This window comes from Thunnus maccoyii, chromosome 13 (assembly GCF_910596095.1).
Source record: "Thunnus maccoyii chromosome 13, fThuMac1.1, whole genome shotgun sequence".
Taxonomy (NCBI): domain Eukaryota; kingdom Metazoa; phylum Chordata; class Actinopteri; order Scombriformes; family Scombridae; genus Thunnus; species Thunnus maccoyii.
The window spans coordinates 5,111,683-5,135,419 of NC_056545.1; the positions used below are offsets into that span (position 1 = coordinate 5,111,683).

Consider the following 23,737-nt stretch of genomic DNA (forward strand, 5'->3'; position numbering starts at 1 on the left):
AGAAAAATTGCTCTTGAGCAGATGCACTGACGCTGTATCGTTCGGTTTTCTTTTTTTTGCATTAAGCAATAATCAAACAAAGTAATAAAACATCAGGATTTACCGTATCGGAGTCGATGGGCTGGTACAGGAAGTCTGCTGCCTGCTGAAACATGGGGTTCTTCTGTACAAACAGCTGCTGATGAAACTCCTGCCGTACCTGCGTGTGTGTTTTAAGAGAAAAGATGAAACACATATTAAGGTTTTGCAGCAAATTCAATGAGTGACGATGTAAAACATTACTATAATATCCATATCAAGACTGAGTTTATCTGGTAGGTTAAGTGATATTACGGTGATTTAACATACTTGATATTCTTGTATGTAATTTCTCTATATTTTGAAAACATCACTAAAGAGACTCGTGATAATTCCGTGTTATCAGTTTTGTTATTCGTGACATTTCCTATATTGCGGTTTGAATTGATGACATCACACATTAACAGACGTTCTGTGAGTTTGATGTTCTTCTGTTATGGTATCAGTAGAACAGTCAGTGCGGCCTGTCCGGAGTCTCTCCAGATAACGGAGCAGAGATTTGTCTACAAGCAGTCTGTGAGGGGTGTTAAAGCAGACAAGCATGATAACAACAATCTAATAAAAAGCTAAATTCTTTTTTTTTTTTTTAAATCATCTTTTCCTTGTTGCTTTGATATTAAACTATTATTGTTGCTCCCAAAATACCAGAAAAGCCAAAAGAGGAGAATACATTTAGGTTTCTCCAGATTTTTATAAGCTGTGAGATGAAATAGATTTAAAAACTACAGTAAGACAAAATAACACACCATAATAAAGAATTAAATATTCACAGGAACTTCATATAGTCGGTATGGCTAGGTCATATGGCTTTTTTTTTCTTTACAACTGAGCAAGAACAATAAAAGACTTGCTCAACCTGCCATCATTACGCATAAAATACAGGATATGCGACACAGCTCCTGATCGTCAGTCATCTAATCTGTTCGTTCACTAAACGATCTGCTGTTGTTTGTATTTCTTTACAAGAAATCAGTCTGATACTTGCAGCTTTTGGTTTGACGTGCTTGCATTGTTGATTTGTATTTTGTGTAGTGTGTCCTGTGTGTTCTTTGCTTTGTACTGTTTGTTATTGTGCTGTTATATGTTTTAACTGTAAGGGCCTGCAAATGAAAATCAGCTTGAAGTTAAATCTGGTACGGTGCATCATTTATGTTAAAAACTGTACACTGTCCCTATAAATAAATGCAATAACTGCTGCTAGCTAGCTCAGAGCACGTCGACACTCGTAACCAGAGATGATGCCTCGTCAACAAACACAAACACAGACCTCAGATCAGTGCACAGACTCATTTTCTGTCTGCTCTTCTTGTAGACGTGACCGTTAAATTCACAACAAGACAGCCAGAGACAGCTCACCACTCCTGTAAACTGTGCCAGGTGAACATATAGTGTAGCAACGTAGCAGCTACTATCTACGTTACTTTATGACTAACAATAACCCTTCTGTGCATTTTCTAATAACTTGATTTTCACGATTTAGACATTTTACACCTCATGCAATTCTAATTAATTGAATTAATTCAATATAAATCGCCCAATACTACACAGAACACACACAAACAAGATCTGTCAGGGGTTGTGATGACACAGGAAGAAGCACACAGGCTCCCACTGCTCATGATTTGTTCATATTCTGTCTTGAGCAGAAACAAAATGCCACTCTAGTTCCAGAGAGGCAAGATGACCCGAACGAACCAGACCGAAAGAGGCCGACGGCTCAAGAGCATGTAACCGAGGAGCTCCGAGGTAACTCAAACCATTCAATTAATTAGCGGTCGGGTTCAGCTCCTTACACGTTCACAAAGATACCGGGTGATACTGATGGATGCAAACGTGGATGTGAGGTACAGGTGGTTCAGCGGGTTTGGAGACTTACCCCATTTGAGCTGTTCAAGAGTTGGTTGAAGGTGTTGTGGACAGCCTGGTAAGTTTCCAGCTCGGTCTGACACAGTGAGACCAGGTAATCTTTTACCTGCTCGTAGATTCTGCCATCTAAGACCTGCAGACACAGAAAAACCAACATGTTTTTAGGTTTATTGTACATTTCTATCTCGCACCGTCCTCCTGCCCGTTGAAGCGTATACTGTATCCTCACCTTGATGCAGTCCGTAAGGTCTGTGTCATAATAGCGCTGCTGGTGAGCGTTAGCGGCTGCTAGCGTGAGAAGGTAGTCGTTTCTGGCATGGGTGGCTTTGGAGTTGCACTCGCTCCTCTTGGCTTTCAGCTGAAACGCAAACATCCACATTGATGACTGCTGCACCAAAATATCACAAAATGTGGAGCTGTTTTGTTGATTATAAAAACCTCATACCAACCTTTACACTCGCCCTCTGCAGACTGGATCTGGATTGGAAGAGACTTAGCTTGGACCTGAACAAAAGGAAAGTTTTGCATATGAGCAACATATATTTTTTCTTTTTTAATTCACTCAGGTCAGCCATGTATTGAGAAATTCTCAAACACGAGGCCTCTCAAAAGGTTTTTTTTTATGGTCAACTGAGGGAAAAAACCACAAAAGCTAGCAGGCTAGCTAGGTATTCAAAGAAGGCTAAAAACAACAAACAGTTCGGTTGAAAAGACGACAAGTTAGAGATGAAAACAAGCAGTGTGTTAACATGAACTCAAGTAACCGGGTTACAGTCAGCTTTCTCCAGACTGCTTATTTCTTAAAAGTCATGTAAAGAGAAATTCTGGTTTCTGTACTCGGTTTTCCCGGTTAGATTTCACCTTTCTTGGCCGTGTATACATGTAACTATATTTCTAATCATTTTTTACACAACAGACGTCAGACAGAGAGATCAAAGCAGCTGGATGAAAGGAGAATAATTAAACAGAGCGATTTGTTGTTGTATTTATTTCATCCAAAGCCTGAATAAAACTGAAACTAACATAATGTACCCTGAAGAGGTCTGTTTCCAATGCTGAATATTTGACTATTTGTTGAATCCAGACACATTCCAGAGAAAAGAAAGTCAGCAGACAGCGGCGTCCTCTTTCACTAATACAGTAACAAGTGAGCCGTGCTTCTAAAGTAATGTCAGGGGTGGGTGGGAAATGTGATTATCTGACCAGATGCATGCATACACAAATGCACAGTAACCAGGTTACTACAGTGCTCGTAAACATGTTCTCTAATTACCTGCCTAACCTGGTTTTCTTTGAGTGACCTGGTTTCTCTGGTGCATGCAAATGTACTGACTGACAGAGGAACAACACACATGTAGGAAGTGCCAACAGAGGGAACAGTGTTGTCACTCTGCATAAAAAAATAGCTGCATGCATACAAATGTTTGTAAGTACATCAACACAGAGAGGAAGTCAAAGGATTTTCCTCTGTGTGTACACAACAGGCCAGTTAACTGATGCATACAGATCATAATTAGAAAAGTGGTATTTGTAGTAATTAGAATGACTGATCATCCAGCTGCTAAGCCTTCCTGACAGCAATCCTTCACCAAGCTGCACATCAGCTCTGTAATATACTTGTATTGTCTTGAGTGTGTTGAGAACACATAGTTAGTTTCTTTATTGATTAGTCTGCCAATTATTTTCTTCATTAATCGTTTGGTCTATGATAAAATAATTAAATACTGTCCATCAAAACATCCCGAATCCCTGGATGACATTTTCAAATTACTTGTTTTGTCTGAAACCAAAAGATATTCAGTTTATTATCCAAATCCAGCAAATCCTCGCAATTGAGAAGCTGTAACTAAGATTTAAGAAACGACTGAAACAATAAATTGACAATCATAAAAGCTGCTGATTAATTTTCTTTCAAACAACAAGCTCAATAATAAACTATTTGTTTTAGCAGTTGTTTGCTCTTAAGCTCGTCCAGTGATTGTCTAAAGAGTCAAATGTATAAATGTGGTGTTACACAGGCAGCAAAGACAAACCTGATTTACAGAGCATTTTCCACTTAAACCATTTGCTTGTGAACCTATGAATCACCATCATGTAACAAAGGTAGAGGTAGAGTAATTTAGACCATACTTGGCATCCAGCTCTGCCTTCTCTCTGACAGCCTGCGCCATCGTCTCGGCCTCCTGGTACTTCTTCCTGCTTTTGGTGAGGTCCTTCACCGAATCCTGCAGCTCAGCTTGGACCACCGTCAGCTGCTCGATACACTGAGGACACACACACAGAGGAAACACGAGAGAGGGATTTACATTTATGTAAATTATTATTCCTGCTATGAACTACCTGAAAAACATGCAAATGCCTCTTGATCATATCTACAGAACATGTGGGTAATGTCATAATGGCATGTGTTATGCAGGAGGTACAATGGCATCTCTCAAAAAGGTGAGAGTGAACAAGAGCAGCCTTGTAGGCTGGAGGCAGTGAAACGTGGACGGCAGTAACCACAGAGCAGCGCTGGTTACGTTTCAGTGCTGAGTCGAGGCGGCTTCAGACCTTACGATCAGGGAACAACCTCCAGACGTACAGTGATCCAACCGATACTGGTCCTTAATGATGAGAGAGACTGCAGTGACCTCTGCACACAGTTGGCAGATTGTTTATTGCACTTGTTATCTGTATTACAATGGTTGTTTACATAAAGTTCCCCCTTTGAAATGACAATAATCAGAGGACAAAGAACATGTGAATTTGTCTTGTTCTGCAACTACTACTCATGTATTTAGACCTCGTTCACACTTATTTCAAGAGTTACATATCCGGACAAAGTCCAAGTGCAATTTAATACACTTCTGTTTACATTTAGCCACATATAGTCTGTGTCTTTATTAGCCAGAGCACAGATTTGACTGCAGTCTGTCTCGGTTTTCCCCTGCTACATGCAAATCAGCTTAAAAAGGGGAACTCCACCAATTTTACACATCAAATTCTGTTTACAGGTGTTGCGGCGTACTACTGCATATGTGCAAAAAGACGGAGCTGTGTGATTTATTGCACACATAAAACTATTACTACTATATGCAGTTCTAATCTAAAACAATACCAGTATCTTTAAAACTTCATTTTATCTGCCCTTCCTTCAGAGTCAGAGCACTTTCCCCTATTTCTGCACTCAGCTGTGTGAATTAAAAGGACAGAGGTGACTGAAACCTGAGCAGAGTCGGGGGATCGACATGCATTACCTTCCTCAGCTGCTGCTCCTTCTGCAGTCTGGCTGTCTTTGCTGGATCTGCAACCTGGACTTTGTAGTTATCACAGGCGCTGATTCTGGACTGGGTGACTTGGACCGTGCCCTCTAAATAGGCCCTCCATACGCAGTATATGTTCCTGAGTCAAACACACAAACACACACACACATGCAGGTTCTTTCAAACAGCTCATGAATCATATTTTTAATATATTTTTGTTTGATGTTTCCATCAGAGAGGCGAGGGAGTAGCTGGAAATGAAAAAAACAGACGGCCCAAACCTCACATAAACGTTTTTAAGCCTGGCTAAGGTGGAAAAGTTGTAAAAGATAAAAGATGCAACAAAGGGAAGAATCATGACATGCAGCAAGTGACTTAAAGGATAAGTTCACAGATGTCTGTTTTAAAACAACAGTCATATGAAAACAGAGACAGTTTTTTCTCGCTGTAATCGTTCCTCTTGTTCATACCGGCTAGTTCCTGTTTCCCTTCCTAATGTGCTTTCAATGTGAGTGATGGAGGACAAAATCCACAGATCTTGTTTTGTGCAAAAATGTGTTTTTTGTAGTTTATCTGAAGCTAATATGAGACTTCAGCCGTCCGAATTAGTCAAATCAGGTGGATATCTGTCAAATTTAAAGTCTCATAAGTATAAAATTTGTTCTTTGTGTTTCCCTGTTGAGCTGCGGTGGAGGGATTGTAAAAAAAAAAAAAAGAGGTAAATTTGTTCTGCAACCTTTGGAGATATCCACTTACTTTGACTAATTTGGACGGCTGAAGCCTCATATAAGCTTCGGATAAACTTTTGAATACATTTTTACACAAAACAAGGACTGGATTTTATCCTCCATCACTTACACGGAGAGCACATTAAGAACGGATCTTTTAGGAATTATTACAGCAAGTAAAACATGTTTAAAATGTTCATACAGGCACCTGACTAGTGTTTTATATTGTGAACCTGTTCTTTAAACGTCACTCAATTTTTCACTCCACCAACGAGACGAAAACATCAGATCTATGTGGAGCGATGAGGAGAATGTATCGTTCCTCAAATTAATACATTAAACAGGCATAACTGTCATATTTCCATCATGTTTTTCCATCATTAAATGATGTCATCTCATTGTGTCTTCTTCATGACACCTAACTGGTGAATTATCACCACCGACCGTTTATCTTGATGAGCCAAACTCCTAATATTAGCATAACAGCAGGGGATGGAAACACATGTTAATCTGCATTTTCTTTTGTCAATTATCTTGAAATTCGGTGACAAAATGCAACCAAGCGGTCACTTTGGAGGTATGAAGAACCCTATAATAAGCATTTGATTTGACAGAGATGCCATGTGTCCTCCTAGAAGACATCATGAAATTTAAGAGGACACAACTGATTCACACAATCCTCCCTTTGGTGAGAGGAGTTACCTGTGATCTGCTTGTTCTTCTGAGAGGTTGTCTGGCCATTCCCTCTTTAGATACTGATTTGCCAACTTCTGGAGGGCCTGCAAGAAGACAAAGAGAGGATGACCTTTCACCTCTGACACCAACACACATTTCCTGTGTCTCCTCTTCACACGGGACATGCTTGAAAGACCGTGACCCCTCCTGACCTTGTCCTATAAACCACTGAGGAGCCAGAGCATATGGACAGAGGCATGAGGAGACACACTTTATTCTTTCCTTCAAGAGAGGAAAGTCAGTTAAAATCTTTTAACTTTTTTTTTTTAAAATGATCTCAATGTGATTCAACACTGCATGGACTCATTCATTCACCTGTTAGTCAGAGCCTAGTATAGAGTTTGGCTTACTTGCTGGTTTTTATGCTGACGTAGGCTCGTTTTTTTGGAATAAAAATGTAATTTATTTAGCCCACATTCACCCCTGAAGATAAACTGAGTCCCTGCACCTCGGCCAACAGTGAGGTTAACCTTTTAAGAACCAAAATAGCCGGGCAGAGTAAACAGCGGGAGAAACAAACAAACAAAAAAAGAGTAAGGAGGATATCTTTGCTGTCTCTCAGTGTATGTTTGGTATGTCAGAGAAATGTACTTTATAACCAGCAGAAACTGATTGAAACAAGCTGGCATAGTTTTAGCATTGTGCAGATGATCTAAGTGGGATTGACTGACACTTTTATGTGATATTAATATGGTCCAGACCCATAAAAGCTGCTGCAACCACATCTAATTATCTCAATTTTGTTTTGTAATGGGCGTGAAATGATTTTGTTTGGGTTCTGTCACATTATATAATTGGTTTTAGCAAAGACTTTCATAATGTTGTGTATTCACTGGAAATCATCACCATAATTATTTGGTTTAAACCACAATGAACAAAACAATAAACCTACTAACATGCGTGAAGAAAGCTGCCAAACTGGGAGTGTGGAGTTTGAAAGACATGGGTGTACACCAGGCAGGGAGGGCCTGATAAATATACACTCTTGAGGTGCATTATGGGAATTGTAGGATCTAGCCTTTTTGGAGCTTGATCCATATTAGGGACTAAAAGTCAGCATATTTCGGCCTTTGCTGCTGCATTTTGACCATTTTGAAGAAATCTGTCTCTTGAATGTTCCCCAAACTATATGTAAGTGCAACATCAAATAGTTGGAGTTGCCCTTTTAAGTATTAATTACCACACAAAGTCAGTTCATTTAAAGACCCTTTCATGCATGAAAGATGTAACATTTCTGGCTTCATCTATCTGTTAATAGAAATGGCTTTTTGTCATTGAGACATATGTATCTTTTATATATTTGTTCTTTAAAGCTTGAAGGGACAGGAACTGCATTTTCACGTGGTCTCTCCTAAGAGGTATTCTTAGGTTTGCACTCAGTTGTTCACATGAGAAGTGAGAAATAGTCGTGTCAAGAATAACAAAAGGAAGCACAAAAATTGCCAGAGACAGACTCTCCCGCCTATTTTGACATCGAAAAAGGTGCAGAACGAGAGTGTGTCCGAAGCTATTTGACCGTCTGAAAAGCACCTCTGATGGAGTTATACTGGCAGCTTCATGTTACACTGATACTGTAGTAAAGGTTAGAGATGAAATATGATAACTGACCAGCAGCACAGTTTCATAATAAACAACGTTTCTGCAATGCGTAAAAACTTATTCTGATTTCTCTCAGTTTCTTTTCTGTATGTGAACATAGCCAGTGTTTAAATGTAATTAATGCAGCGTTAATTTCTTTATGTTTGTAAAGAGGAGCAGCAGCATATCGACCGAACTGCTTTCCCAATACCACTTCAATAAACTATAAAGCGTGTATTCTGCACATGGTGGTTGTGTGGCTGTTAAAAAAAAAAATCGAGTTTTTTCACTTTTATACTGGATGTGCAGGTATTCTGCACTTTGTTTAAGCTTTGTGTTTGTTGTGCAGAAGAGCAGTAATCATATACAGCATGTGAAAGGTAGCCAACTTACATACAAATGATGCACTCAATAGGAATATAAAATTCAAGAATTATGCATTTACTTTAACCTTCTTCTTTAGAGAGAATCATAGGACATAAAGTGACTCTTTATTTTATTTGTTGCTCCAGATCCAAGCTGGATTTCCACTTATGTTACCACCTTCTTTGAAAAGAGAAGCCAGTTTTTACATATTTTTTTTTTTTTTGCCCTTAATTTTGTGATGTGTGCTTTAGACTCCAACAAGTGCCCGTGAAGGAAATGAGTCCATCTATCCTTCCTCTGTTCAGTCTGAAAAGACGAGCCCTGTTATGCAGTCCTGAGGCGGGCACGGCCATGGCTCTGAACTCGTTGGTCTTGGTGATCTTGTTGCCAAAGCTTCAAAGCCGCTACAAACCCATCCATTGTGGGAATCAGATAGAGAGAGAATCGCCAACTGAGCTAGCCCTAGCGGACACGCCTGAATAGTGTGATGGGAACAGGGGAAGGGTAGGAGGAGGAGGGATGCGAGGACGACAGAGGAAGAGCCACACAGAGGAGGACATTTTATCACACTGTGTGATTTGAATAGCAATCGGCTAATGGCTAAAGCAGCTTGCAGGTGTAAGAGACCCAGAAAAAGGCGCGTAAAGAGAAGAGATTTGAAAAAAACAAGAAAGAGGGGGGTGTAACCAAAGGGAACTAAGTGTTCCAGTTCACACTCTGACCCACTTTGATTCATCCATTGGCAGCGGGTGTCTAATTGATCACATAACTAGCGGACAGCACATCCCAGACACACAGAACACCTTTGAAACTAAAGAACACAGTGAAGATGTTTTCTTAGTTTCAGTTCAAACAATTATTGTCATCATCGGTTAATCGTTTTGCCTCTAAAATGTCGGAACATTGGGAAAAATGCCCTGAACAACTTCCCAGACTCTGAGATAACATATTCACATCATGTCATCTTCTTTGTACCCAACTTTGAAAACACTTCCTGTAGAGCACAACATGTCTATTAAGCAGTGGAGGACAGAACTGTGTTGTGTTCTCTGCTCTGATGAAATCTGACTTTCAGAACAAAAAATTCACATTAAAAAAAAAAAAACACACACATGCAAAGGGTTACAGAGACCAGCCTGCACGCTGATCTTAACCCTCCACTGGAAACCCACATGACTGAGTTTGACTATTCTGTTACACATTCACACTGCATTTGTATGAGCTTGGACAGTCCATAAATCAGGTGACTGACAGTGTAACATATGTGCCATATGTGCCCACACACTTTTTGTTAGAGATGTCCCGAGCTGAACCTAAGGATCATATCGGTTAAAATAAAGCCGATCCTGTCAATACTGTACTCTCCAGTGTTTTGTCCAAGCAACAGCTCCTTTACGACAGCCGAAAGTGGAAACATTTTGCTCATATATGAGAGTAAAAATTATAGTGTGAAAAATTATTAGGGTGCACCGGTGCAAGTGACGTCTTAGTTGGTAAAATAGACTGACCAGGGTTTTCCCTGCCTATCCAACCTTTGTTGAAAATCTGGCATGTGATGTTGACGGAACGAAAGAGAGGTCATCTGTGAGGGCAGCGCAGCACCCGGACAGTCTACACACACCGGAGGTATCTTGTAATTCATCTTCGAAACAGACAGCAGTTGAAAGCATGTTTTGATTTAATGACTAAATAATCACCTTTGCGAGACAAATGTGAAGTATATTGTGTACTTTCTACGCCGTCACTCAGACACTAACGTTAGCGGAGCAGCGAACTCCAGCAGCAACAAACGAGACCAGCTGACCAACACACACTGCAGCATTAAACAACTTAAACCAACTCTGAGGTGAAGAAAGTAACTCGGTGCTCAGTCGGTTTCACCTCAGAAACTCTGCGTCCGCTCAGCGTCTTGGACGACAACGTCTTTCCCCGGAGCTGACGGTGCAGCAGAGAGGCTGCTCTCTGCTGCTGGAGACATGACGATAGTAACAACACAGCAGAGCACCCCGCCTCCCCCTCAGTTTGTTATTCTCATACAGGCAGAAGACTGTAAGATGCTTTCAGATTCATTAATTAGTGCTGTTAGCTTTTTAAAATGAAAAGGTTATGGACCATCTACCAGTTATATTTCATATTGTGTTTCAGTGGAGTAAGGAGACCAGTCGATGGTTTGGCAAACAGTCTACTGGAGCAGGAGACTGAAAATAGTGCCGCCTTTTCTATTCATCCAAGTATCTTGATAGTATCGAATCGGGAGATAAGCATCGTTCCAGGCCTACGAAAACACACACTGTCATTTATCACAGCCTTTATTTTTCATCTTTTTGTTCCATCTTGGTATAAAATTGAAATCCCTATGGGCACTTTCATCTGTCAAATCATGATCTATGTCAAAAAAATCCAGAGAAAACTCTTTTGACTCACTGAACTCCGACTACAGCTCTCTCTCTCTCTCTCTCTCTCTCTCTCTCTCATTGCCAAAGAGTAGCAGCGTACAAAACATGCAGGTGGCAGCTTCTCATCTCTCATTTTTGAGCGTTGCTTTCACCGGTTCAAAATGACAAACGTCTCGGCCGGCTGCTGTTAATTAACAATCAATTCTCTGAGTATTGCGGTTACAGGCCAAAACTGAATTTGGCTGTTGCCCAGTTTGTGTGCTCTCTGCAAGCCGGCGGCTGCACTCAGCCAAAGATCAGTCTGTAACACCTCGTTTAATTGCGGTTGTTTCTGTAGTTTCCAATTATTCCATCAGAGTGACACATCTTCTCTGTCTCTCGCATCAGGAGTCACGTTCTCCAGTTAAACTTTCATTCATATCATATCAATAACTTAAGCTGATCAACTGAATAGTTTTGAAAAAGGGCCTTTAGGATAATTTATTAATTTAATTTGCACACACACACATAAGACTGCAATAAAATCCAGATGATAAAAATAAAGAGGCCACAGGTTTATACAACAGACCTCCTCAAACAAGCTAACATAATTTAGAGAAATCAATAGACAACAATCCAATAAAAACAAAGAAAAGACCTTCCATATTTTAATTAAGTAGCCTGTGAAAAAATGGTGCCAAAGTCGGTGGGTTGCACCTGTTATTTCAGATTCATGCTGTAAATATAGATCACATCAGATCGGACTCGGATCCCTACTTTTTGTACCTAGACCTTGAAAATATGCCAGCGATGAACATAACATTGTTAATTCTCTTTCCTGTCTGCTTATAGACCAGTTGATAACTACATTAATGATCCAGCTGCTGGACACATACTCTCAATTTTAAGTGGTCTGTGTAGCCGATCAATAATTAGTCCAGGAGGATGTGTACCAGACAAAAGAAACATTCACTTTTTTGCTGCCCTGGTTCAACTAATTTCAATAATTACAGATGCACTTTTTCTGCTGGATCAGTGACACTCTCTGAGCTTCTCTTCTGTGCAGAGTTTAGTCTCTCTCCTCGATCGGAGACGATGTAAATCTTTTATGCAAGGTGACACAATAACATAAATAATGTACAAACAGGTTATCAGAGATTTTCATACATATCCTTTCCCTCTTTTAGTTTCTCTTGACTGGAGAGAAATGCTTTTTAAATCTTCCTACATTTCAGAGTTTGACTGGCTTTAATCAATATAAAGTGTATGATTAAACCCATATATGTCTGCTGTACAGCCCCATGAGTACATATACACATACTATAAATAATGTAATGTATTCAAGCTGGCCCAGCTCACGACCACATGGGCAAACAGACATGCTAGTTGGATAAGTACAGACGTGCCTCCTCTCTTCACAGCGGCGCTGGACATTCCTCACAGGACTGCAAAAGCCAGAACAGAGCCGACGAAGAGAGACGGGGGTTTTTCAGACAGTCGATTGATGTCTCCAGGAAGCTGCGGGCAAAAACAACACAGCGAGGAGGAAACCAGCCAGTGGATCACTACTGGATGTCGCCTCCGGCTGAATCCGGACTTACGGACTTCAGTCGTACGTACCGTGACGCGTTCACTGACATCATGTCAAGTCTACGAGGGGATAAAAACGCGCTCTGAGACAGAACTTAAGACCTCTTGTGTTTCCATGGAGATAAATTGAAATTCCTGACCCTGTAACTAATTTCAAAGTGTTTTTGTGAACGGCTCCTGGTGGTTTTGTTATGTGCAGGTCTGCTGCTTTACTCTCAACAAATCTGGTCAGAAACGCTCAGTGAGATTTTCACTTTACATCAACTGCAAAACACTGTTAATACTCCTTTTGTTTTTTAATGTCATACCTTAATAGATAGTGTCTATCCTAGTTATCCTGGTGTGCACTGGAACACTTTTCTGACTTACTGTTTACGTTATATTCACATTAAATCCTCAACTGAGGACCTTCACATTTTAAACCAACCTTTGCTCGTCTAGTTTAGCAGATTATAATAAACAAATCCCAGTAATTAAGCCTATAGGTCTATCATTCTGTGTGTATATTATACCTCACTGCATCAATTCATTTATACAGCAAAAGTGAAAAAAGCAAATGTCAAAGTAAATATTTTAAATGGCCTATTATTATTGTTATTATTATTATTATTATTATTATTATGACAATTATTGGGTTTTTTATTATTGATGATAATAATAATTAGTATTATTATTCTCTTTTACATCATCACTTTATAGCCCATTGCTGCAGAATTATGGGTAATTTTCTGAGCAAAGGCTAGTGAAGTCTGCACCCCAGGCAGACTCTCTGCGAGTCTGCACAAAGTCCTCTTGAGGCCCCTTGTGGGCTTGATGCATTGCTGATTTGGCCAGCCCTCAGCACTCGTAGACTTCCCGGGAACGTGCCTGCAAAGTCTGCAAAGCCTGCGAGTGCGGTGAAGTCCGGACATTTGGATTAAGCCTCTCTCTCTTTCTGTTGTGGTGTTTTTTTCTGTGGCTGGTTACCATAATGAGTTATCTGACCACATGAGAACTAAAAGCTTTCTTAGGACCACATCCTCAACCCGACTGTCATATGATGTCTTTAGAAGACAATATCATAAAAAAATAGATATTTTTAGTAACGCAAATGACAAGGCAGGATAGCGATGATGTTGACAAGCATCAGTTGCTCTGTGAGAAAGACGACAGATTTACTTACCTGGGCGTAGTCCCTCTCTACAGCCGCCCTCTTTTGGCTAAAAGTCCTGAAGAGGAGAAAAGGAGTGAATGTGAATGATGAAGTCACAATAAAGGATGAGGCAAAAAACAACTGTATGCATCTATATATGTATGTAAATATGTATCTCAGAAATAAAAATACAAATGTTATAGTGTAGCTTTAACTATTCCTTCATAGTTCATGAAGGAATAGTTTGACAGATATGTTTTGGGGGAATTTATACGAGAGGATTGATATTAGAGCTGCAACGATTAGTTGATTAATCAATTAGCTGATCAACAGAAAATGAATCGGCAATTATTTTGATAATCGAACAATCATCATCATTTTTCAAGCCAAAAATAAGTTAAAAAATAAAAATATTCTCTGGTTTCAGTGTCTCAAATGTGAGGATTTGCTGTTTTTTTTTTCCCGTGTGACAGTAAATTAAAAATCTTTAGGTTTTGGACGGTTGGTCCGACAAAATAAGCAAATTGAAGACTTCACTGTGAGCTCTGAGAAATCCTGAACACAGTTTTTTCACATTTTATAAACTAAACCATTAATCAATTAATCAAAATAATCAGCAGATTAATCAATGATGAAAAGAATCATTATTTGCAGCCCTAATCGGTACCGCTCTCATTATCTGTCCAAGACATGAAAGTAAGTAGATTTTAGCAGTTTCACCTTGTTTCTAGTCTTTATGCTAAACTAACAAGTTCTCTCGCTTCATATCTGGTGAACAGAAATGAGTCGTATTGATATTCTCATGTAACTCTCTGCAAGAAAGGGATCAGCGTATTTCCCAAAATGTTGAACTATTCCTTTAAAGGTCAGCTACTCCATATATTTTATTTCATTGACCACTGCAACCGTCTGTGGTTGGAGGGAGTTTTCCTGCAGCCATTTTCATGTTATGGCTCTATCTCACCAGCAACCACAAGTATTTATTTAAATATTTTGGGGGCAGTTTATGCCTTTATTAGAAAGGCAACAGTAGCAAGATGACAGGAAATGAAGACAGAGAAAGATGCAGAACAACATGCAACAACACTGCAACTCTAGACAACGCCTTAAATCGTTGCACCACCAGCTCGCTTCAGCCAGAAGCATTTTTAAGAGATATTCATCAATACAAGTCTGGCTGTGATGACGGTATAAATAGATGTTCATATTGGCAAACTGGAATAATCAAATGAAATTAATTATGACTCTTCATTTCACAGCTTTGTTGTCTTGAATCATTGCATTTGTTTTATATTTTATTATTGTATATTAACCAATAATTCCACCACAGATTATAATAAAACCTCCTCCTTTGCGTCTCCCTGCTGTCTGTCTAAACTGACTGTTTTTATGTTTTTCCTCTTCATCTTATCAGCTGCCTCCCTCTTCCTGTGTTGCTTAACGTGGATATTTCTAATAATACACTCCGACACAAGTCCTCTCTGAACTTTAAGTCTTAAATCATGAGCTCTTTGAGCGTTGAGTGATTTTTCCTGTTCAATGAAATCCAGGAGTTATTCTGTGGAGCTAGTTTTACAACAGCTTACTTTGTCTACTTCTAATCCATTTGGTAGCGTTTCAGTCAGTTTTGATTCACTGACGCTGTCTCTTCTCTAATGGATAAAGGTGTACAAGCTAATGTTTTAAATAGCTGGAAATGTTTGGCTTGTTTCGTGACACAAGTACAAATCATAAAATGTGCTGAGGAATGTCGACAAACACGGTTTTTATACTGGTGTGTTACTGATTCTGGGCTGATTTACAACCACAGGAACAAAGCTAATGACATCTCAAGATAAATTTCCACAAATCTAAGAAAAGAAGAGAGGTCAGTGCCCTGGGAAAAACGTGACTGCAGCAAAAAAAAAAACATCATTATGTCATTAAAACATGTCAAGACTTGGCGGCCATGCTCCACCCCGACTCTAAACAATCTGGCTTACTTCCTGGGAGCTTCCCTCTCTTCCTCTTCTCTGCATTTCCAAAGGCTGCCTGCCACTCTTCCACTGCTCCCACTCTCACTTCCTGTCATTTTCCCCTCCGAAACAGAGCTTTTGCTGACAACTCAATGCAATTTCCAGTTTGCTGAATCATTTCTCGTCCAGGATCTTTCGAATCCTGTACCGATCAAGTTTGACATTGTTTCTGGCAGAGTTGTGTTGCTGAGCCTCCCACCATGAGAGATTCAGGGCAGTCAGAACATCTGGCAGCTCTCTATGACCTTAACCTCCAGCTGTTCAGAGCTCTGCCACCAACCACAGACAGGAAGTGGGGAGCCAGTAGGCTGTCAAGTCAACCCAACACTAAGGCTGAAAACACAACCACAACCTCTGGCTTTTCAACCTTTAAAATGCCTACGCATCTCAACAAAGTGCTGTCTGTGTTTTCTACGATTAGTGTTTACGGCTGGATTTGGATTTGTTCTATAAATATCACTGTTATCGTACACTAACTTTTAAATACATAGTTTACAGTTATTTATATTTGTTTAGAATTAAAGCAACAGACAGTTGGTGTTCAATTAATCAATTCTGCAACTACATAAGAAAACAAACTGCATCATATTGTTGGTGGAAAAACAGGTTTATCTATACATTTAAATGATTATTTTCATCCTCAATTAGTCTGTCAATTATTTTCTTGATCAATCGATTTGCCGTTTGGTCTTTAAAGTGTCAGAAAATGGTCAATCACTGTTTCTCAAAACCCAACCTGATGTCTTCAAATGTCTTGTTTTGTCCCGACCAACCATCAATAACCAAAAGATATTCAGTTTTCTGTCATAGAGGACTAAAGATACCAGAAAATATTCACATTTAAGAAGCTGGAACCACAGAATTTTTGTATTTTTTCTTTAAAAAAATGACTTAAAACAATGAATCAATTATCAAAATAGTTGGCGATGAATTTTCTGTCGACTGAATAATCAAATAAAGTTAACTTTCTTTAAAACGAAGGAACAAGACTGTGTACATAAAGATTTTGGGGTAGAAGGGAAGGGAACTACGGCTCCCAAGGTGCATTTCAGCAAGAAACAGCCAATCACCAAGCTTAAAACTTCAGTCGTGTGTGCCGCTAACGGCGAAGAGAAGCTAAAGAGAAAACTGATTTTACAACCTGCAGCTTGAATCAGTTCATTTTTAATTTCTGGTTATGGTTATTGTTTACAGTTTCAATGACAAAGCGTTTTAAATTAACTACACTCTGATTCGCGCTCATGGCTTCCTCTCAATAACAACGGCAGCCGAGGCTCATGGGTATTGTAGTAGTCTTCGCCGTCTGCCAAAATCACTGACAAAATGTGATTTCTCAGACATGAAGTTGAAATCATTTTAACTGGTGGTCGTAATATAAACATACTGGATCTTTACATGATCTGGGAAAGTCCTGTGTCTCTATGTTAAGATCGTTGATAGAAAAATCTGAAATGGGAATACAGAACGGGGAAATACACTTCTGGAATGAGCTCCCCCTCCCACTCGCAACTCTATAATTGATTATAATTAAGTTATATAAATTAGTTATAATTATTTACTGAATGTCATGATTTGAAGCTCAACAAAACAGCAGGAGAAAAGTATCCTGACTCCTTCGAGGGCCAGACAGGAGTTTAATTTCTGCTTTAATGGAAGAATTTTGTATTTCATTTTCACGAAAAAAGTGTTTTGTATCTTTTGCTGGAAACAGGGGGACGATCTTATATTCAGGCAAATACTGTACAGTCATCTGCAATCCACCTTGTCTACAACTGGACCACTGGCTGCTCACCTGAGGTCTTCCAGGAGGTCACACTCTGTCTGGTGTTTGATGTGTAATCTGCTCATCTGCTCTGCATGAGTGTGTTTCAGCTCCTGGGTAACCCGGACCTGGAGGAGGGTGGAAGAAAAGATGGCTTATTTAAAAAAAAAAAGAAAAGAAAAAAAAAGATGTTTTTCTTCAGCTGATTCAAAGAGACTGAGAAAACCACAGAGGCGTTTGATAAAAATGATTCCTGCAGGTGTACTGATGACTCTAGATAACAAGCTGCACTCATTATCAAGCAGTAGCGTCGCCAGGTGATAGTCGGTCCCTCTGGGTTCCTGACTGGCTGTAAGATAAATCATGAAGTGCAGTGACCAGGTCTCATTACTGATCACTGGGAGTGTGGTCAACAGGAAAACAAGCTTTTTTTCTTCCTTATTTAGTTAATGAACCACAGGAAATTGCAATAATCACAATTAAAATGAAGACGTAAACAATAAAAGTTGTGGATTTTGTGTGATATCGCTCTATCTCCAGAAATTAAAATCTATTTTCATGCCATATAAATACCTTCTTGTTCATAAAAACCCAGTTTTACAATAAGTAAAATCAAGACACCTGTTGCTGGAATCATCCATCAATATGTCAGCCAAGTCAAAAAGTCTTCTAGGGGTTACTTTCTGTGATTTTTTTTAGTTTTAAGTATGATTTATTGACCCCAATCATAATTTTAAGGAAACAATATTTGGGTTCTTTATACTAGCTCTTCTAGATTAAAAGTCTATGGCTGGTGTTATTCTGTATGAAAACACTACTTTCTAACTTCCCTGTTCAGCCTCAAACCCATTCATTCAAATATTCACTAGTTGTAGCTTCTCCAATGTGCAAATTTGCTGCTGCTTGTTTGTCTTATGTGTTAGTAAACTGAATATTTTTAGGTTTTGAACCGCTGGTTGGATAAAACAAGCAATCTGATGACATCATTTTGGGCTTTTCCACTGTTTTCTGATGTTTTATAGACCAAACGACTTATCAGTGAACGGAGAAAAACACCAGTAGATGAATAAATATTGAAAATAATCATTAGTTTCTGCCAAAAGTAAGTAAAATTGGAATTGAGTGCATGATTTAGTGAATTCAAAGTGTCTCTCGCTCTCTAATACTGAAGAGCCAATAACACAAGAATGATAATACTGTAGTTTGTAATAAAACAACCTACATATATCACACACTTTCCCACACATTCACCAGGAAAACTTAACAAACAAAAGCACACAGATTTTAAATATAAACATAAAACGTGGACGTGCAAAAACACAGAACAAACAGGAACACAAACAAACAAAAAGGTTATCTAAGGAACAGCCGTATATTTAATGACGGCATTATTACTCTCCCCGGAAACCAACCGACACCAGAAATTGAACGATTAAAAATGTAAAATGTAGTAAAAGTCCTAAACTTCAACTTTAACATGAGCCTCAAGCAGGATATTAATTACATGTGGGACAACTTCACATCCTCTCATGTTAAGAGTTAATTCAATAAGATTATATGAAATATTCCACTTCTTTCGTGGCTATGCAGTATTTTTATTTGACCAAGACTAACTCATCTCTTGATTTTAAACTTGGCTATTACTAAAAAAAATGAATCAACTCTACTAATTATCAAGCAGTAGCTAGTACCAGGTGATAGTCAGTCACTGTGGGTTTCTAACTGGCCATGAGATCAATAATGAAGTGCAGTGAGCAGGTCTTGTTACTGATAACTGGGAGGGTTGTCAACAGGAAAACAGCTTTGTACTTCCTTATTTCTATTATGAGTCAGATTAAATTTGAATAATTGCAATCAGAATAAAGATGGAGACACTGCAAACTGTGGATTAACCTATCAATAAGTCAGCCAAGTTAAGGAGTCTTTAAGGGTTTATTTTTCTGTGATTTATATATTTTTAATATATCAGTAGTCCAATTTAATCATAGTTGAAATCTATATCTGTTAGGGTACACGCTGTTTGAATCAACTATCAATATGTCAGCTTTAACTTCATGATATTCAGAAGAAATTATGAATATGATTTTAAAAAAAAACTTCCCCTCATACAAGGCGATTTAAATGTTCAAACACATTGATTTATGATCCATAAACATCTTCAAATAGCCCTCAAAACAAAACAAACAAAAAAACCCCCATTAAACTGCATTTCTTTGCAAAACCTACTGGGGTACAAATAGTCAATTTTCTGTGCTGTTGAGCCATGTTATTGAAATATGATCCCACATGAACATTTTTTTTCGTGCGGTACCAGACTTGTGTTTTTATGTTTCTTTCTTTACTTAAAAAAAACTTTAAAATATAGTTTTCTCTTGCGCTTAGTAGGTTATTCTAAAATTCAAATACTCTTTTTAAAAAAAAAAAACAAAAAAAAAAAACGACGACTGTTTTTCTTTCTTTCTCCTCTAGAAAAAATACACCAAACTACATCCAGAAATCTGTCAATTTTATGTTTCATAGCTCCAAACATACATAAATACAGAGCGCTGATTAAACCGAGACTTCTTTTTACATAAATGTGGATCCGATCTCAAAATCGGCGCAGATAAAAGTTTGAAATCTCTTTTAACTTAAGTGAAATCTTAACTTTTTTTTTTAACTGCCTGCTGCTGCTGCCTCTACCCGGCTCCCCTCTGGTCTGGTCTGGACCGCGGACGGCTGCAGGACTAGCATGAGCCGCAGTGATATTTACTTGAACTTTAGTGCTGCTTTCTGAATCACTCGCGAGCCGATTTAACACAACAGCTCGGTAACGTTATTTCCTAACGTAAGAAAAATGTTGTAAACACGTACACGCTTCCTCTACATGATAAACGGTTTAAAACGGTCATATTTTGAATGCTCTTTGGCAGGACGGTCTCCATTGGAGGAAGAAGCGGGGCACGTTAACGGGGCTATTCTCCCTAAAAAATTGCGGCACATGGGACTCCTTTCTTTTTTTTTTTTTTTTTTTTTTACAAGTTTTCTCCCTTCGCTGCTATTTAAAGAAACAGCAGGAGTAAATTTAACTGGCAAAAACAACAAAGTAGTACACGTATGCAGTATAAAAAAAAGTGGGGAGTTTGTCGTTTGAGCCGGGCGACCAGCAACAAAGCGTAACATTTTCAACCATTAAATATGCACCAGCTCGTCGTGAACGTTTCCAGACGAGTAACGTTAGCTTTGGAGGCTACAACTGAAGAGGGGGGGGAAAAAAAAACTCACCTTTCTCGGTGGGGGTTGCATCCTTATTTCTTGACATAAAAACTACACAAAAGACGAAAGTTTATCTGGAAAAGTTTGTATAAATGTTTCGAGCGAATGACGGCTAAAGAAAAAAAAAGGTATTCCAGTCCCCCCCGGGTCAAGCGGCCATGGCGAGTCCCGGTAAAGTAGTAAGTTGCGTCCCGTTGAAAACACTGTGACCCCGGGGAACAGAAAACATACGCGTCAAGCGCGAGACACGACAAGGTAGAAGACTTCCGGAAGCTTTTTTTTCCAAGTTAAAATGCATTTTGCAGTATAAAATACTACTTCCGGGAATAATCTTCAAAATAAAAGTTGATCCGTGTCTGCTTTCAATGTAGTTTTTAATAAATAAGATTAATTTATCAATCAGAATAAATCACAGTCCAACACTCTAATGCATATAAAACAATCCAATAGTAAATGTAATTATATACTAATTTAATAATAAATCACTACTTTTTATCAGACAATATCATACTATAACTACCACTACTATTAATAATAATAATAATTATTATTATTATATATAAAATATGTTATATTAATCAATTACAATGCTCAACTCAACTCAAAACAACTTTATTAATTCCATAGAAAAAAACAACACAGTAACATAGAACAACATACAAACAAATACACCAAGGAGCTAAAATGTGGAATAAAATCTATATATAGATTTTAACAATGCTGTATAGATTGTTTTGACCTTTGTTTATACAGGGAACAGTCATTGAGTATACTCACTAGTTTATAGAAATGCCTTGTTGAGAGTTTAGTAGAGGAACATAACAACATGCAACATAACAGCAACACAAGACAATTTCTACAAATTAAATAGTAATTCACTACTGATTACCAGACAAAATCAAACTACTATTACTATTACTACTACTACTACTACTAATTATTATTATATATAAAATATATTATATTAATCAGTAATAATGCAACCTAACCCAACCTATTTATACAGTGTACAGTTATTGGGACAACCTGCTCTTTTACACCAATGTTCTGTTAACAGTTTCGTAGAAAAACAGAAACACAACAACAAAAACAGACAGAGTCAATAGATAAAACAGAAAACTTGCAGAAAACAAGGCACAGGCTCAATGAAAGCAGTCAGAGAACAGTTATTGAACATAATCATAAAAGGTACAGAGAGCTATCAGTGTTTTGATTTTTCAGGGACATTGGAGATTATTCAGTCCACTGCACTACATTTTACATTTAAACTTTGTCGTTTGGTAGATGCTTTAATCCAAGATCCACTTACAAGCGAAGAAAAACAATCAAGCACTATAGAGGACAGTGACTCAAAAGAGCCGTGGAACAAATTCTCAAGTATCTGAACAAAGTGCAATGAGAAGCAACGCAAGACAACAGGGTTTTTTTCTTAATTAATTAAAGTAATAAACGATTGGAAGTAGACAAGTGCACATGAAATACCATAAACAACAAGAAAGTAGTGCAACAATCAACAAAGTGCTGAAATTCCTTGAATATTCTCGGTCAATTCTAGGAATAACGATAATAATAATTCCCACGTTAATTTGTGTTTAATCACAATAAGCCTGGGTCTGTGTATGCATTATTCCAGCAGAGGAATACAACATATAATACACAGAGAAGAGGAGGAATAAGAGTAATAAGGGCCAATTGGCTCATTTTTTATCCAGCATAATTGTAACACAGTTATATGTTTGAATAATTCAATATAATCCAGATTAGTCCAGATCCAAAGAAGTGTAAGGCAGCTGGTATTTGAGCCTCTTTTTATTTATTCTCTATTATTTGAGGAATTCATATTATGTATTAACAAATTATATCTTCTCTCTCATTTTACTAATATTTACAGATTAGGAGCTGCGTGCAGGAACACAACACTTAAACATTTCATCAAAATAGATAACAGTCCAGTAAAAATAAACAATTTGGCATCTCAGAGGAACATAATTTCAAAAATGTACCAATTTATAAACATCCATTTGTGTCATAACCAGCAAGAAGAAATGGGGGAAAATACAGTATATGTTATGAAAGATATTGAAAGACTTTCAATCCATTCTTGCAAAAACATTACGACAGCTAAGAAATATATTCTACAACAGTGGAAGTCTGATTTACTTCCTACACAACAGCAACAGTGCAATGAACTCTTATCATGTTGTAGCTCAGAGAAAAGTATTTGTAGTGTGAAGGGGAAGTTGGAAATGTAGATTTAAGAGATAAAAAGTATGACATCAATTTAAATTATTATTATGTAAAGACACCATATTGGTTTTTTTTTAACTGATTGGAATCATTAAAGAAGAAAATATATTTTCATTTGTGATTAAAGGTGGGACTTTTATCCTACTGAGGGATAATTTCACCTTAAATCATCTTTGACAGTGTTTGACTTGCGCCCTCTAGTGGCCGCGTCCTCTCTCCTCTGTGTCTGTGTTGTTATGTATCTTTATGTTGTCTCTTCTCATGAAAGTCTTGGCAAGAAAGCAAATAAAGATGTTGCTTTATTTTTCAAAAATGTTGAATTATTCCTTTAAGGTCTGTCATGCTTTATTATATCCCCTTGAGGTCTTTAAGAGGTTCCTTGTGTCAAAATCTTATTTTAAGAACTTAATCATTTCGGTTTTGTGCTTCTATCAATATCACCATGACTTCAGTGAACATGATCATTCATCCTTATTAGGGCTGCAACTAAAGATTATTTTCCTTATCAATTAATCTGTGGGTTATTTTCTCGAGTAATTGTTTAACCTTTTAAACATCTGAACACTTTAGAACTGCTTTTAATGTGTGATTAAAGTTGTTGATTTCAGTGTGTTGTTTTTTTGCTTTTTTATGATCCTTTTAACTCACGTAAAGCCTCTTTAAGTCCCTTGAAAAGTGCTCTATAAATAAAATGCATTGTTATTATTATTATTATTATTAGAAAATAGTGAAAAATGTCCATCCCAGTTTTCCTGAGTCCAAGAT

At 38.1% G+C, this 23,737-nt stretch overlaps 1 protein-coding gene across 1 annotated transcript in view; it reads right to left on the reverse strand.

Annotated features, from left to right (window-relative positions):
• The window catches only part of LOC121910107 (F-BAR and double SH3 domains protein 2-like), a 38,660-nt gene extending 17,696 nt beyond the window's left edge, over positions 1 to 20,964 (reverse strand). Inside the window, exons 1-10 of the mRNA XM_042431136.1 lie at positions 20,735 to 20,964; positions 17,501 to 17,598; positions 13,724 to 13,769; positions 6,620 to 6,696; positions 5,184 to 5,328; positions 4,075 to 4,208; positions 2,394 to 2,448; positions 2,174 to 2,302; positions 1,955 to 2,077; positions 104 to 199 (exon numbers count right to left, since the gene is read on the reverse strand). Coding sequence (XP_042287070.1) covers positions 104 to 199; positions 1,955 to 2,077; positions 2,174 to 2,302; positions 2,394 to 2,448; positions 4,075 to 4,208; positions 5,184 to 5,328; positions 6,620 to 6,696; positions 13,724 to 13,769; positions 17,501 to 17,598; positions 20,735 to 20,755 — 924 coding nt within the window. The 5' untranslated portion in view covers positions 20,756 to 20,964. The remainder of the gene's footprint in view (positions 1 to 103; positions 200 to 1,954; positions 2,078 to 2,173; positions 2,303 to 2,393; positions 2,449 to 4,074; positions 4,209 to 5,183; positions 5,329 to 6,619; positions 6,697 to 13,723; positions 13,770 to 17,500; positions 17,599 to 20,734) is intronic.
• Between the last annotated feature and the right edge of the window lie 2,773 nt (positions 20,965 to 23,737).